Source organism: Pan troglodytes, chromosome 14, assembly GCF_028858775.2.
Source record: "Pan troglodytes isolate AG18354 chromosome 14, NHGRI_mPanTro3-v2.0_pri, whole genome shotgun sequence".
Classification (NCBI taxonomy): Eukaryota; Metazoa; Chordata; class Mammalia; order Primates; family Hominidae; genus Pan; species Pan troglodytes.
The window spans coordinates 44,551,433-44,568,778 of NC_072412.2; the positions used below are offsets into that span (position 1 = coordinate 44,551,433).

The window sequence follows — 17,346 nt, forward strand, 5'->3', positions numbered from 1 at the left end:
AATCCATGTTGTTCAAGGGTCAACTGTGTGGGTGTGTGTGTATAAATTATAATCCTTATTACTCCAGAAGGTATAAACTAAAATATAGGGCCCTCAAATCAAGAAGTCTCCAAAACTCTTGAGACTCAAAGTCTCAAGAACAGTTTTCATATGTACTTTATTTTGGTCTACTGAACTTTTATTATTGGGTGAGAACAATTTCATGTTTTAGGAAATGTGGATTCACTTCTATTCCTACATGAGTAATTCTGCCCCATTAATAGAACAGTTATATCTGCCACAGAGGTCTTTTCTCTAGCTCTTTTTTTTTTTTTTTTTTTTTTTTTGAGACAGAGTCTCGCTGTCGTCCAGGCTGGAGTACAATGGCATGATCTTGTCTCACTGCAACCTCCACCTGCCAGGTTCAAGCGATTCTCCTGCCTCAGCCTCCTCATTAGCTGGGATTATAGGCGCCCGCCACCACGCCCAGCTAATTTTTGTATTTTTAGTAGAGATGGGGTTTTGCCATGTTGGTCAGGCTGGTCTCGAACTCCTGACTTCAGGTTCTCCACCCGCCTTGGCCTCCCAAAGTGCTGGGATTATAGGCATGAGCCACTGTGCCCGGTCTTTTCTCTAGCTCTTAACTTTGTCTCCATTTTGTTGGATTTGTTCTTTCAACTCATAAACATTTATTGAACCCTCATATGCAGCTCTAGGTATGGGGCATGCTACCCAGCAGGGAACAGACAAGGCCCCTCCTCTCATGAAGCTTACAGTTAGGTGGGAGTAGGGGGAGAATGGCGGTAATGAACTAAAAAATAGCAGGAAGTGAGCAGCTCTGTGACGAAAACTAAATGTTTATGGTGATGTGAGAGGTAATGATGGGGGAACTACCTTAAGCAGAAAGGTGGTTAGGAAAGATATCTTTGAGGAAGTAATTTATAAATCAAGGCATTTACGACAGGAAGGAGCCAGATGTGTCATCATCTGGGGGAGGAGCATTTCAGAAAGAGGAAACATAAAACAGCATTCCTAGGGTTAGAAGGAGCCTATAGGGTTCAGTAACTTGCAGTGTGGTTGGGGCTTATGGAGGCTGGATGAAGATAAGTGAGAGAGGTTTACAGGGACAGCATCATGTCAGGCCTTGAGGGCAAGGTAAGGAGTCTGGATTTTATTCCAGATTTGATGGGAAGCCTTTGGGGGATTTCGATTAGGGCAATGACATGATCTGATTTAGGTTTATAAAAGATCTCTTGAATACCTCTTGATTATAAATGGGCAAGAGTAATCGCTTCTCGGCCTTTTGGCTAAGATCAAGTGTAGTATCTGTTCTTATCAGTTAATATCTGATATGTCCTCTATCCGAGGACAATATATTAAATGGATTTTTGGAGCAGGGACATGGACTAGGAGCTTGCTCCGTCCACTCCATGCATCAACTTGGTATTGCTGTACCCCTAGGAACGGCGCACCCCTCTGGGTGTTAAAACACGGTGTTACTGGCCGGGCACGGTGGATCCCACCTGTAATCCCAGCACTTTGGGAGTCTGAGGCAGGTGGATCACAAGGTCAGGAGTTCAAGATCAGCCTGGCCAACATGGTGAAACCCCGTCTCTGTTAAAAATACAAAAATTAGCTGGGTGTGGTGGCATGCACCTGTAATCCCAGCTACTTGGGAGGCTGAGGCAGAGAACTGCTTGAACCTGGGAGGCAGAGGTTGGAGTGAGCCGAGATTGTGCCACTGCACTCCAGCCTGGGCAAGAGTAACAGCAGAGAAATCTATTGGGAAGCTATGGCTGCACATCCAGGTGTGAGAAGACGGTAACTCAGACTAAGACAGCAGCTATAGCTATAAACTTGCTGATGGAATGAAGTTGGAGAGCTAAGGAAAGATAGGATCAGAAATGACTCCTAAGTTTCAGGCTTGGGCAATTGGAAGAGGGAAAAGCAGGGAAGGAGCAGGTTTCAGGAGAAATGAGTGACTGTTTTGGATGTATCAGGTTGCAGTGCCCACTGGACAGATGTCAAATAGGCAATAAGATTTGCTAGCCGGGAAATCAGAAATAGAGATACATGTGGGAGTTGCCTGCATACACAGCAATGGTATTTACAGCCCTGTAATTGACTCCAAAGTCTCCTGTTCACCACTGTGCAGGGTGAATGTGGCATAGGCCACCCTTCTATCTCTAGGCCTTCCCCTGTCTCTTCTTGCTTTTTGCTGTTGAAAGTTGCTTTTAGCTTCACAATGCAGAGGGCAGTGGAAGAACAGAAAAGCAAAACATTTCCCGAGCCTGTAATTACAGTGACAAGAGTGCTTCTTGTTTGTGTAGCTCTCAACATTTTAATCATTACGTCTTCACTAAAGCTAAAATCTGAGCTTAGAAGTGAGTGGGTTTTAAAGATGGGTTCTAGATTCATACTGTGTTCTTTAAATGTTATGAACTGAGAATACATTGATACTGAAATTATAAGTATGAAAGGTAATATAAGTTACATGAAGCAAAGTCTTCAGTGCTGTGGATCATCCCTCTGTTTTATGTACCACTTTGCCTACTTTGTTGAAACACAAGAACAAACTAAATGAAAATAAGAACATATGGAAATGGCTGGGCGCAGTGGCTCATGCATGTAATCCCAGCACTTTGAGAGGCTGAGGCGACTGGATCACCTGAGGTCAGGAGTTTGAAACCAGCCTGGCCAACATGGTGAAACCCCGTCCCTACTAAAAATACAGAAATCAGCCAGGCGTGGTGGCACGTGCCTGTAATCCCAGCTGCTCGGGAGGCTGAGGCACCAGAATAGCTTGAACCCGGGAGGCGGAGGTTGCAGTGAGCTGAGATGGCCCCACTGCACTCCAGGCTGGGTGACAGAGTGAGACTCTGTGTTAAAAAAAAAAAAAAAAGAAAAAAGAAAATGTGGAAATGTGTCTTTACTTCCAGATAGTATTCCTGTCTTGGATTTGACATTTAATTTTATTAAAATAATTTTGATGCATGGATGTTTTACATTTTTATGGGATTTATCAGTTGATCCTTTGTGATTTCTTAATTTTATGCTTTGAAGAATGTTTCCTCTCCCAATGTCAAGCCTCTGTAGGTTTACTGCTAGTTTTATGGCTGATTTATTTATTTTTTCACTTATAAATCCAAGCGGGCTTTACTATGTTGGATAGAGCCAAGTACAGACTTCTAAATTTTTTGGGTTTTGCCATCTCAAAATAATTTGTAGCCAAAATACAATTGAATTCTTACTTATTTTGAATGATTCTTTGCTCATTGCAGAATAGCTCTCCAGACCCCCAGCTGGCCATGTGGTGAGTTCAGGGCCCAAATCAAGTAGTACCAGCAACCAGGGAACTCCTATCTGTTTTGAATGGATTCACACCAGCCACAAGCCTGGAAAGATGGTGTCACAGTTTACAGTCAGGCAGGATTCTCCTGTGGAGCCCTGGGAAGGGATCAGCGATCACTCTGGCATTATTGATGGTTCGCCCAGACTCCTGAACACTGACCATCCTCCTTGCCAATTAGACATCAGGCTCATGAGGCACAAAGCTCTCTGGATTAACCCCCAGGATGTGCAGCAACAGCCGCAGGACTTGCAATCTCAGGTGCCAGCAGCAGGGAACAGTGGGACCCATTTTGTGACAGATGCTGCCTCTCCCTCAGGCCCTTCACCTTCGTGCCTCGGGGACTCCCTGGCAGAGACAACGTTGTCTGAGGATACCACAGACTCTGTTGGCAGCGCTTCTCCCCATGGCTCGAGTGAAAAGAGTAGCAGCTTCTCTCTGTCCTCAACAGAGGTACACATGGTCCGCCCAGGATACTCTCATCGGGTGTCTCTGCCCACAAGCCCTAGGATTTTGGCCACCTCCCCATATCCTGAGACTGACAATGCTTTTTTTGAGCCTTCCCATCTGACATCTTCTGCTGATGAAGGTAATTTTAGTAGGTGACCTCCCTCATTCCTCTCTGTTCAAACCCTTGCTTCGCCTTGCTCTAAAGCCTGCCTTGTTGTCTTCCCCATGGGACAATGCATTGCCTCATCTAATATTGTCAGCAGCCCAGCCATCTGGGCGGTCACAACAGGTGAAATCAAATATTGGCTTTCTCCTTAGACTGCAGAGAATTGTTATCTTTTTAGCTTAACGTAGTTGATAATCAGTGCCATGTGCCATCTTTAAGCTGGTGTCTGCCTTCAGGAACTTAGAGCTCATTAAATTGTCTACAAGGGAGATCATCGGAAGCACTCTCAAGTCAGTGTGGAGGTTGGAGGTGTTTCCAGACAGCCACGGGGTCTGCATTTCACACCAGTACCTAGTAGGTGGTGAAGTCACTTCACTTGTTATATTTACCTGTATAGAATCTGACAGGAAAATAGTAAGATTTTTAAACAATAACTACAGTTTCCCCTGAAGACTATACAAAACCCCTTTTTATTAAAACAAGGGCTCTCACTGCTATGAAGTAATGTACATATTCCTAAGACCCTAAAATTCCTAAAAATTGGATAATCCATGTGAAGTACTATTCAAGAGTCAATAAATTAGCTATTATTGTTATAATCTGTGACATGTTTATTTCATTTAAAAATATTTGTTATAGTCACACTTGTCATTATTAATTTACATTTCTATTCAAACCCTAGTATAAATAATCAATGAAGCTTTTTCTTTCAAAGCAATTTAAAAAGTCATCAGTCTGCCTGCTGCCTGCCTGTCTATTTCTCTGTATATTTATTTCTCACTAGCAGGAGCTCATCTTCCCCCTTACCTAAAATATGGAGTTTATGTGTTCTTTTGGAAATGTTTGAGCAATCAAAGATGATGACAGTCTTTAACACATTTATTCATTGCTTAAGAAGAACAAATTTTGGACAATCTTTCAATGGTTAATTTTGAGATAAGGACCAAGTTTGAGCAAAATGACAAGACTGATTACAGGCCTTTTTTTTTTTCTATTTTTTTGCTCACTTGCTTGGATAGTTCTAAGAATTAAGAGTGACTTGCAAATTTAGTAGTGGCTAAGTGAGAGATTAGTCTTAATAGATTGTCTTATAGAGGAAAGCCCTCTCTCCCCAACAGAGAACCACCATAATGACAAGTTATAATAAACTGAAGATGATCTTTGGGGCCTAGCATACCCTTGCCTGAAACTTTTTATTCTATCATGGTACAGGAAGTAGTTCTACAATTTAAAATTATCCTTTAGCTTTTTCTTTTACTCAGAAAGAAAACAGATACCCCAGCCCCTTTTGCCCAAAGACAAGGACTCCCAACAGCTCCTGTCAGTGCCTTTAGAAACAACTCACGGAATGTTTTGAGAATATCTGTTAAACTCAGTAAGGGGATTCATTCTTTAAGATTAAGAAAAAGAAGCCTTGAGTGATCTGGTTCTTTCCTTCTCTGGTGCGGAGGCAGCAATGGGGAAAACAGCCATTGGCCACTAAGATGTGGACATTCCTATGACCGCTGCGTCTCAGATGGCGGCAAAAGGGTTTTCTTTTTTCAGAAAATACTTTAGGGAAAGACTATCGGCCTCTGTAAGCATTTCTTAAGGCTGTAGGAAGGGATTCCACAGTTTATTTTGTTGGCATAGGAACTACACATTTACAAGCACTTTCACCTTCCTTTATCTCCTTAATGTCCTGATAAATATCCCAATTTAAGGGCTGAGAGCGTTTTGATGCAGAGGCACAGCTGGTGAACGGACAGCTGGAACTGGAATCCACTCTGTTCCGATTCTTCTCTGTGCTCTTTCCTCTATACTCAGAGTCTGCAAACTGTGACCTGTGGACCAAATCCTGCCAGCTTCCTGTTTTTATAAATGAATTTCTCTTTTGTCTATAGCTGCTTTCTCACTACAGCGGCAGAAGAGAGTGGTTGAAACAGATACTGTATGGCTCTCAGATCCTCCAATATATACCAGCTAGCTGTTTACAGGAAAAGTTTGCCAGCCATAGCTTCTGAAGCTAAGAAGTCCAAATTTTTCCATGCAACAACTACTTTCTTGAACATGAAGCAAGGGATTTGAATGACTCTGCTTGCAACTCCATCATGCTGAGAGCTGTGTCACCACCATGTGCAGCATTTTGTTCTAATTTAGCAGGTTGGGACATCTCAGCTCTTGACACAGAAATTTTTGCTTTAAATGCTGCAGTAAGAAATCACATGACAGAAAAAATGTTTGTTTTGATGGTGGTCATTGCCAGTAATGGAGTGGCTAAGGGTGCAGGAATGGATGTGTCAGCAGAATGTACCTTCTGCAGTTTGTTGGTTTTGACTGGAAGAAGACTAACTTAGAGAAGCAATGCTGACCTTTTTTGGATGGATTTTATTTCTCTAGACAGGAGGTTTAGGGCTGGGTGCAGTGGCTCAATCTGCCAGTAATCTCAGTGCTTTGGGAGGCTGAGGTGGAAGGATAGCTTGAGCCCAGTGATTTGAGACCAGCCTGGGCAAGCTAATGAGACCCCCATCTCTGCAAAAATAATTTAGAAAATCAGCTGGTCATGGTGGCACCTGTAATCTCAGCTGCTAGGGAGGCTGAGGTGGAAGAATCGCTTGAGCCCAGGAGGTTGAAGCCGCACTAAAGTGTGATCACGCCGCTGCACTCTAGCCTGGGTGACAGAGCGAGATATTGTCTCAAAAGAAGAAGAAAAAAGGAAGTTTAAGATCAATCACAATGAGCTAGAGAAGCGATCTCATAATCCTTAGGACCCTGCTTTTGGACTGTGGCTTCTCACTCTACCCCAGCCCCTGTTGGGATTTCCCAGGACCCTATTCTCTTTCTACCCTCTTTTCCTCATTGGTCTCCTCCACTCTGGTGGCTGAGGATACCTCCCAGTTACTCCAACAGCCTCTCCTAGAAATGATCATCATTAAAGCAATATCTGTAAGACCTGCCATCGGAAAGATCTTTCTTTTCCTGTCATCTGAATTTATTCTAGAATTGTGCTTATTTTTTTAAATTATTTAAAAGCCACTTCCTATAATTGTTTTATTTTATTAGGTAATCTTTAAACTCCCTTTTCCCCATTTTTAACAATTTGCTATATTGGCAGGTGCTGTTCAAGTCAGTAGAAGAACCATTTCTTTGAATTCCTTCTCACCAGAGGTATTTGTGCTGCCTGTTGATGTAGAAAAGGTGAATGCTATCTTCTTTCTTTTTAACCATAGAGTCTTAATCCTTTAGATAGTGTTGTTCTGATTTAAATCTGGAAACTTCAATTTGATGAATCATTACAAATAGGTTTCCTTTCAGCATTTGATTGATGGAGACTGCCAGAAACACTAAGCTAAGAAGGGTTCCGAGGCAGTGCCTGTGCTCAGCTGGAAAGTTTTCTGTGATTGATGAATGATGTCTGGCATTAGGCTTCCCCCAACCTAAGGTTTTGTATAACAAGAAATCCAACTTGAGTTGTCCGTTGATTATAGTAAGCCGAATCTATGTCTCTGGACAATGTGTGCTATAAGTCATAGAGTGACCTATGATAACTCAGTTAAATGAATATTTATACTGATATGCATTAATTCCACTTAAATAGAGCAATATTGATTTTTCAAATCTAATATACCCTCCATGAAAAAGTTGATTATGCTTGTATTTTAATTGATTTCTTTTTCTGCAGGAAAATGCCCACTTTTATGTTGCAGATATGATTATATCAGCAATGGAGAAAATGAAGTGTAACATTCTGAGTCAACAGCAGACAGAGAGCTGGAGTAAAGAAGAAGTCAGTGGGTTACTTGGGAGTGATCAGCCTGACTCTGAAATGACTTTTGATACCAACATAAAGCAAGAGTCTGGGTCTTCTACTTCTTCATACAGTGGCTATGAAGGCAAGTTGGGCAAATATGAGAAAGCTGTATGTTATGTGTTTCACATATATCTCCTCTGTAATTACCCTTTATCCACGGGGCATATATTCCAAGACCCCCAGTGGAAGCCTGAACCTTCAGATAGTACCAAACTCTATATACACTCCTTTTTTTTTGTTCTTGTAACCAAGAGGGTTACTAAGTGACTAGTGGGTGGGTAGTATATACAGTGTGGTATGCTGGACAAAGGATGATTCATGTTCCAGAGGGGACATGGCAAGACGTGTGGGAGTTCATCATCCTACTCAGGATGGTGCACAATTTAAAACTTAAGAATTGTTCATTTCTGGAACTTTTCATTGAATATTTTTGGACCAGTTGACTGCAGGTAACTAAAACCACGGGAAGTAAAACTGCAGATAAAGGAGGACAAATGTATGTCTTTAAATCCTTTGTCTAAAAACTTCTTGAGTAACCTCTGTAATCCTCACCCTTTCTGCCATCTTGGGTCAGGATTGGTTATCATGCTCCGTTCAATTGTCAAATCCTATGTTTTGTTTTGTTTTGTTCTTTTAATCTTGGACTTCATCCTACTTTTCTTTTTCACTGGAAATAAAAGTGGCTGATGTCTCCTCGTCCTTTGTTTTCTGTCACATGGCATTCTCCTAGCTCTTCTTACACCATCTTTCCTTTTCCAATGAATCTTCTTTTTTTCGTTCAGTAATGGGCCTGTGCTGTGCTAGGTGCTGAACATCAACAGTATGCAGGGTGTGCTCCTTCCCTCAAGGAGTCTGCGTGCTGGAGCATGGGACCGAGAAGCCCTGTGGGGTAACTTGTAGAACAGAGGTGGGGACCCAGCACAGTGCGTCACTGTCACTGAGGAGGAGTGCCTCGGCTCACTCTGGGACCTGGGGGCTCTTCCCCGAGGGATGAGTGCCTAAGCTGATAGCTCATGTTAGGGTTTGCTACTTTCTTACCATTTCTTAAGTCCTGCCTCCAGTCCTATATTCTTTTTTTAATCTGTATTTGCTTCCTGGCAGATTTAACCTACTATACACCTTCAATTATTCCTTCTCAGCTATTATCTCCTGAATCTATGTTTTCAGTCCTGGACATCTCTTCTAAGTGCTTGCTCTCTATGGCTGGAGGCTTGTCCGTCTGGCTGGCCCCCTAGGACCTGTGACTTAATACTTCATTTCTGGGTGACTTAAAATGCTTCATTTTATTCATTGTTGATATATGTTCACTGCAACATAAAGGTGGGCGTAGTTAACCTATAACTTAATATGTCTAAACTAGTCATCTCTCCATCACTCTCTCACAATCCCCTTCTTTCCAAAGAAAACCACTAAAGCTTGCTTTTCTTCTTGACTTCCTTTACTACACGTTAATCAGGAATACTCAATAACAAAGGAAGAACTCACTCCATATGGTGTGTAGCATAATGCCTGGCACAGAATAGGTATATGATCAAATACCTGTTGAATGCACTAACTGGCTCAAATTAAAAGGGTTGTTTTGTCTTAAGATATAGAACATTCTCACTGAACCCAGTGGTGGGAAATATATCTGGGACACATATGACCAGTATAGACAAAGCTCCAGTGTCTATCTTTTCAGGGACTTTGGGCCTCTCATCTCTTCTTTTCTAGCAATTGCTTCATTCTTTTTCTGTAGCCTACCTACTTCTACCCACCCCTGGCATCTAGTTTCAGCTCTGCAGTCTTCCTGACCACTCAGCCAGGTCACAGCTCAACAACTCAGTTTTGCAGGACCCTCAGTCCAGATCCCAGGACAGAGCACCTGATGGGCCTTACCTTGGTTAGATGTCCATAACTGGTTGGTCAGATGCAGCCAGGGGGCGGGGAAATCTGATATGGACGATCATGCCCTCTGAGGCTACCAGTAGGGAGAAAATGAATGTGGGTGGAGAAGAAGTAATTCCTATTTAGTATACTGGACTCTTCCTTCTTCTGTGGTCTTGTGCTCCTGTCCCGTTTCTAGTTAGTAAACAAATCAATTCTGACTTCTCAGTCGTAATCACTTCTCTTCCATCCATTTCCCATTTCTATCCCTTACCTGGCCCGCTGCAGTAGCCTTCTGGCTAGTCATTTTGTAAGGACTACAATTTAGTTCTTTAATACCGATTTGGTTTAATTTTCTCTCTTTACTTTCAACTTGTTTCCCCTAGTTGATCCTGCATGTATCTGTCTTCCTGGATCACAACTTTTTATCCTCTATAATGGCTTGCTGACCTTTTGCCACATTTTATTCTGGAATTTTTAGCCTTGTGGCATCCGGCTGCTTCCTGCCTTTTAAACAGGAATCTCCTGCCATTCCCCTTGGCTGGATGGTGGGCTGTAGTTGAACTAGACTGTGTATAGTTGCTGGCAGACATTTCCCCCCATGGCTTTGGGAAGGATGTCCTGAAATGTGGGTTCCCCCAGTAACCACACATCAGGTCTTTCATCCTTCGCATCCTTCAGAAGCAATGTCCTGCCACTGTCACTGTGACATGCTCCCTGGTTTGTATCCCAGGGGAGGAGCACCATCCATGTGGAATGAAACACAGGTTGTGCTCCAGAATGCTCCAGTGCCATCTGCATGCTCATCTTTCCCTGGAGTTGTGTAGTGCAGAACCTTGCCTCAGAACTTCTCAAGGCCCATGCAATGCAACTGTGTTTTTTTGTGTGTGTGTGTGGTTTAGGTCTGTTAGTATCTCAGCTCCCTCATGAGATTTTTTTTTTTTTTTTTTTTTTTTTTGAGATGGAGTCTTTCTCTGTTGCCCAGGCCGGAGTAGAGTGGTGCGATCTTGGCTCACAGCAACCTCTACCTCCCATGTTCAAACCATTCTTCTGCCTCAGCCTCCCAAATAGCTGGGATTACAGCCGCACACCATCACGCCCAGCTAATTTTTGTATTTTTAGTAGAGACGAGCTTTCACCATGTTGGCCAGGCTGGTCTCAAACTCCTGACCTCAGGTGATCCGCTTGCCTCGGCCTCCCAAATTGCTGGGATTACAGGCACGAGCCACCACACCCAGCCTTTCATGAGATTTTAAACTCTTAGATGGCTGAGAAATTGTCTTCTTTGTATTTGTGTTTAGTATAATGCCTTGTCTGAAATAGGTATTTTTATAAATAGTGGTTGGGTGTAAATTGATGGTAGCTGAAACTTTAAGAAAACATGAATAAATATGAATATGTTAAATGAAAATTAAGAATATTTCTATCCTCCAAATATAAATATTTATCTTTTATTAAGTACTTCTTTTGTGACATTTGTGGCAATAGATGTTCCTCCATGAGGTGGGTTGGTATTACTCAAACTGCCAGTTGGTCCTGAGAACATTAAAAAAAAAAAACAAGGGTAGAAAATAGCAGAGTGCATCTCACTGAGGGTGAGCAATGTTTCCTGAAAGTTTTTTTTTTTATCAGTTAAACATATTATTGTGTCTGTACTAAGTCACAATGTAAATTGTACGTTACTATGGATGATGGGCAAAAGACAGTGAAAAACACAGATGGGTGCTCTTACCCCCATTCTATCCATGAGGAAACTGCAGCTGGAAGTGGTGGTTGTCCATCGTCACCCAGCTAGAATGGGTTCTGTCTTAAAGTCAGCCAGCCTACTGCAAAACCCTTCACATAACTTCTTTTTTTTTTGAGATGGAGTCTGTCTGTGTTGCCTAGGCTGGAGTGCAATGGTGTGGTTTTAGCTTACTGCAACCTCTGCCTCCCAGGTTCAAGCGATTCTCCGGCCTCAGCCTCCCAAGTAACTGGGACTACAGGCACCTGCCACCACGCCTGGCTAATTTTTTTTGTATTTTTAGTAGAGATGGGGTTTCACCTTGTTGGCCAGTCTGGTCTCAAACTCCTGACCTTGTGATCCGCCTGCCTCAGCCTCCCAAAGTGCTGGGATTACAGGCATGAGCCACCGCGCCCAGCCCACATAACTTCTATGTAAACTATGGGCTAGGCTATTTCCTTAAACAACTGTATTCCTTTTTCTGTGTTTCTCTCCTATGTTTATTCAAATGAAGACAGTTTTACAAATTTATATTTACAATGATTATGTAATTATATTAATAATATAATAATGATTATTAATGCTATTATTATCAGTATTATTAATAGTATTAATACTATTCATACTACTAGTATTAATAATCATGTTGCTATAGTCTTCACTTTTTTTTTTTTTTTTTGAGACAGGGTCTTACTCTGTCACCCAGGCTGGAGTGCAGTGGCATGATCTCAGCTCACTACAATCTCCGCCTCCCAGGCTCAAGTGATTCTCCCACCTCAGTCTTTTGAGCAGCTGGGACTACAGGCGCTGGCCAGGCCACCACACTGGGCTAATTTTTTTGTATTTTTTGTAGAGACGGGGGTTCTGCCATGTTGCCCAGGCTGGACTTGAACTCCTGGGCTCAAGTGATTCTCCTACCTCAGCCTCCTGAGTAGCTGGGACTACAAGTGCACGCCCCTGCCCCTGGCAGATTTACATTTTTAAATGATAGTATTTAATTGTGTGATTTGCAAAATCAATTTCCTATTATTAAACGTTTAGATGCTTTCAGTGTTTCAATATTTTAAAACATTGGATGGACTGCAGATAGCTTCTTTGTGATGAAAGCCTTCCGAGTAGCTGGGACTACAGGCACTTAATCATAGTGCAAAAAGAACACACAAATAGTTCCCCAGTTTTTTAATTCTTTAAGTTGAAATGTTTAATTCTCTTAAACTTTTAGCCCTCTTCATTTCCCAATTTCTATTTAGTTGGGTGTTGCAGGTTGTACAGTTTTTCTTTTTCTTCTTATTGGTAAAAACCTCCTTCCTTTCTTTGTCTAGGTTGTGCTGTGTTACAGGTCAGCCCAGTGACTGAAACACGTACTTACCATGATGTGAAAGAGATTTGCAAATGCGATGTTGATGAATTCGTTATTTTAGGTAAGATTTGGAAACTGTTTGGATGTGACTGGCTGCCTCCCCAATCCCATCCGCATACACACACTAACATGCATCACACACAACACTACGTTACAGTGGCATTCAAACCAACTTCTTCCAAAATCAGATTATGGCCCTGATATATATATATATATATATATATATATATATATATATATATATATATATATATGATGTTCTTGTTTCAAATGTCTGGATAGCTAATCTCTCATCTCACTTGTAGAGTTGAATGAAAAAGCAGATATTCATTATGGTCGGATATCTCTTTGGCCTCTCAGTTATATTTTGGTGAAATTTCAGATGAAATCCCATCTTTGATCATTATCTGTCCTCTCATTATCTGTTCTGTCCATTTCTCAGAACCCGAAGCATGGAGATGCTGAATAATTTGCTCTTTCTGAGATGCAGGGAGTGATTTTAGTGTTCTTATAAAATGGACTGCGATTAAATGAAACAGACTAAAAGACCTCACCACTCTTTCTTTTATTTTCCCACAGAGCTTGGAGATTTTAATGATATCACAGAAACCTGTAGCTGTTCCTGCAGCTCCTCTAAGAGGTATCTGTCTTCCGTGCACAGTGCACATAGACCCTTGGGCTGTCACCTCTGAGGCAGTGTGAACACTAGGCCTCTGACATTCTGGGCCCACTTTAGCTAGTTCCAGTGATTTGTTCCCATGAATCTAGGAGATTATCACCTAGAAATGAAACAATCACCCCCAAAGTTTCTATAGTGTTTTACAATATATAAAAGGCTTTTGTATGCATTTTCATTTAATCCTCATTTCAGTTAAACAGGTTGGGTGAATTTTATGTATGTATGTGTGTGTATATTTATGTTTTTGTTGTTGTTGTTTTTGAGACCGAGTTTTGCTCTTGTCACCCAGGGTAGAGTGCAATGGCCCAATCTCGGCTCACTGCAACCTCCGCCTCCTGGGTTCAAGCAATTCTCCTGCCTCAGCCTCCTGAATAGCTGGGATTATAGGCACCTGCCACCACACCTGGTTAATTTTTTTTTTTTTGTATTTTTAGTAGAGATGGGGTTTCACTATGTTGACCAGGCTGGTCTTGAACTCCTGACCTCAGGTGATCCGCCTGCCTCAGCCTCCCAAAATTCTGGGATTACAGGTGTGAGCCACCATGCCCGACCATATATTTATGTATTTTTAAACCTCATTTTATAGACATAAAAATTGAGACTCATATATAGGATGTGCTTCGGGACACGAAGGCTGTGAGGTAGAAGTCGGGCTTGAATGCAGGTCTTCTGACTCTAAAGCCAGTGCTCTTTCACCACACCTCTAAGTCTTAGTGCCCTCAGTAAATAAAAGATGCTTTATTTATTGAACATGCAGGAGCCATGTTGAGTAAGATGCCTGGTGAGTGATTCATGCGTCATCTCATATGACAGCCTCTTCTGAGTTTTGGGGGCTGGGAAGAACAGTTGAAAACCTCAGGAAGACCCTGAACATACTCCTCATGAATATAGTTTTCCAGTATTTGCATCTCTTACATTTCAGTGTCACTTATGAGCCAGACTTCAATTCTGCAGAACTATTAGCCAAAGAGCTGTACCGCGTGTTCCAGAAGTGCTGGATACTGTCAGTAGTTAATTCTCAGCTGGCAGGTTCCCTGAGTGCAGCTGGCTCGATAGTAAGTATCAAAAAAAATTGACCTTGAATTGAAAGTTCCTAAATCCTCATTTTGCCTGCCCTGTTCACTTTAAACATTTGTCTTTCCTTGTATGGTCACTGGATATTAGGGGAGACTCAAAATGAATGAGGAAACTGGCATGTGTTGAGTACTTATTGTGTACCAGAGACTGTGCTCAGCAGTCCACATTATTTTATTTTATTTATTAATTTTTTTGAGATGGATTCTTGCTCTGTCACCCAGGCTGGAGTGCAGTGGCGCAATCTCAGCTCACTGCAACCTCCGCCTCCTGGGTTCAAGCGATTCTCCTGCCTCAGCCTCCCAAGTAGCTGGGACTACAGGTGCACGCCACCACGCCCAGCTAACTTTTTTGTATTTTTAGTAGAGACAAGGTTTCACCATGCTGGCCAGCTGGTTTCCAGCTCCTGACCTCAAGTGATCTGCCCACCTTGGCCTCTCAAAGTGCTGGGATTATAGGCCTGAGCCACCGTGCCCGGCCAGCAGTCCACATTTTAATCCTCATAAGTATCCTGTTAGGTAGAGGCTGTCCTTATTTTTATTTTTAAGTGGTGGGCCCAGCCTCCCAGCAGGGCTGGTCAGCTGTGAAGCAGGAGTCATGCCCAGGCTGCCTCATTGGAAAGTACATGTTGGTTCCCTCATGGAACACACTGCTCACTGCTGTCAGAGAGCAAGCAGCCTTCTGAGGGTAGAGAACATTATGACAAAGGCTAAAACAGGGGTAGGGAAAATGCCCTGGAAGTGCAGAGGAAGGAGTGTTTAATTTTACCAGGGGAACTTAGGAAGGCTGACTGCAGATTTCAGAACTTGAGCTAAGTATCGGGCTGGCCAGAACTGTGGCAGGTAGAAAGGTTGGGGGAGGACGTTCTTGGCAAAGGGGAGCTGCAGCAAAAGTGGAGGGGCATGCTATGCCGTTGAGCAGAGTGATTCGGTGCGGTTGGATAATACCCGTTTGTGAGTATTTGTGTCTGAGAGGTTGTTCTTTATGGAAATAAGGTTTGAATGATAGTAGCCAAATTGTGGAGGATGTAGAATGCTAATTTGAGAAGTTTGGATTTTATTTTATTTTATTTTATTTATTTTTTAAGATGGAGTCTCACTCTGTTGCTCAGGGTGGAGTGCAGTGGCACAAGGTCGACTCACTGCAACCTCCACCTCCTGGGTTCAAGCAATTTCTGGCTAACTTCTGTATTTTTAGTAGAGACAGGGTTTCACTATGTTGGCCAGGCTGGTCTCAAACTCCTGACCTCAAGTGATCCACCCACCTCGGCCTCCCAAAGTGCTAGGAAAACAGGCATGAGCCACTGCACCCGGCTGAGAAGTTTGGATTTTAAATGACAGTAGGAAAGTCCAGTGGTTCAGCGGGGAGGCACTGAACATTTGTAAGCAAGGGGAATGGTCTTAATAGAGCTGTTTCTGGGGAAGACTAATAATGATAGGGGTTCTGATTGGTAGCATTTGTCAGTCTGTTGACTAAGAGGGGTGAGGCTTCTGCTATTCATAAATGCATTCCAGGTCAAAATGACCTACTTACAGTAAATTTGAAGTCTGGAAATAAATGAACTAAAAATACTAAGAAAAGTGATCTCATCTGGGTGGCGTTTAAAGCAATTCTCTTGCAGATGGCTTTAGAGATGTGGAGGGCTCTTGGTATGCCCTTTAGTTCAGTTAAAAGCACTGTTAATTTTTCATGGTAAATTTTAATGTTGGAAATACATTTAGATGTTCCTTTAATTTAAATTCTTTGAAATATGCTTAAGTTGTTCCTAAATCATTTTATGTCTTATGCAGGTCGTAAATGAAGAGCATGTCCGAAAAGACTTTGAATCCAGTATGAATGTAGTACAGGAAATTAAATTTAAGTCTAGGATCAGAGGGACTGAAGACTGGGCTCCTCCTAGATTTCAAATCATATTTAATATTCATCCACCACTCAAGTAAGTATGGGCTGTTGCTTGGGCCTCCAATCCATTTAAATCACATTGTGACAGATCCCACCTGACTCTCTATGGCAGTAGGTGAAAAAAATACATATGCTAAAGAACACAGGAAAATTTGTTTTAGGGAAAGGAAAGTTGGCTGTATTTTCTGGCTTAGGTTTTTTTTTTTTTTCCTCTTGTTTACCATGGACTTTTGGGGGCTCTGTAAGTTTTGACAAGTTGAGAATTCAGCTATGCAACCCTAATTGTGAATATTGCATAGCAACTCAAAATTAAATAGGCTTAAAGGGGATTTTTAAAAGTGGCTAATATCAAAACTTAAAAATTATATACAATAATTTTTTTAAATTTGTTTCCTTTTTAAAAAAATTAGAGATGGGGTTTCACCATGTTGCCCAGGCTGGTGTTGGACTCCTGGGCTCAAGTGATCTGCCCACCTCAGCCTCCCAAAGTGCTGGGATTACAGGTGTGAGCCACCTCGCTCAGCCTATGATAATTTTAAAAGACTGGACCACTTTATCTTCCAGAACAATCAGTGTGAAATAAAAATGAATGAACAAACTTCTAAAAAAGGAACATTTAATCTTAGGGAAAGCACTTATAGTTAAGAAATGTTACAGAGGCTGGGTATGGTGGCTCACACCTGTCTATAATCCCAGCACTTTGGGAGGCCTAGGCTGGGGTCAGGGATCACCTGATGTCAGGAGTTTGAGGTCAGCCTGGGCAACATGGTGAAACCCTCTCTCTACTAAAAATACAAAAATAAACTAGGTGTGGTGGGTGCAGCCCTCTAATCCCAGCTACTCGGGAGGCTGAGGAGCAAGAATTGCTTTAACCCAGGAGGCAGAGGTTGCAGTGAGCTGAGATTGCACCAGTGCACTCCAGCCTGGGTGACAGAGCGAGACGCGATCTCAAAACCAACAAAAGAAATGTAACAAAATGTAAATAAAAATATGTTTGTTCTCTAAGAA

The 17,346-nt window shown here is 42.2% G+C and overlaps 1 protein-coding gene and 1 non-coding gene across 26 annotated transcripts in view; both read left to right on the top strand.

The window, feature by feature from the left end:
* RUBCNL (rubicon like autophagy enhancer) overlaps positions 1-17,346 on the top strand; it is a 161,847-nt gene that overhangs the window by 62,653 nt on the left and 81,848 nt on the right. For 17 of the 25 annotated variants that reach the window (XR_010150299.1, XR_010150297.1, XR_010150298.1 and 14 more), the window contains 7 exon segments: positions 3,261-3,917; positions 7,039-7,121; positions 7,606-7,816; positions 12,646-12,744; positions 13,263-13,323; positions 14,285-14,417; positions 16,227-16,372. Coding sequence is in view for 21 of the 25 variants with exons in the window: in XM_063791849.1 (XP_063647919.1) it covers positions 3,383-3,917; positions 7,039-7,121; positions 7,606-7,816; positions 12,646-12,744; positions 13,263-13,323; positions 14,285-14,417; positions 16,227-16,372 (1,268 nt within the window). In the remaining 4 variants the exon portion in view is untranslated. 25 annotated transcript variants of the gene reach the window in all.
* Positions 1,267-1,456, top strand: LOC112205305 (U2 spliceosomal RNA). Its single transcript, XR_002939205.2, has one exon. It is a non-coding gene; the product is annotated as a U2 spliceosomal RNA (small nuclear RNA).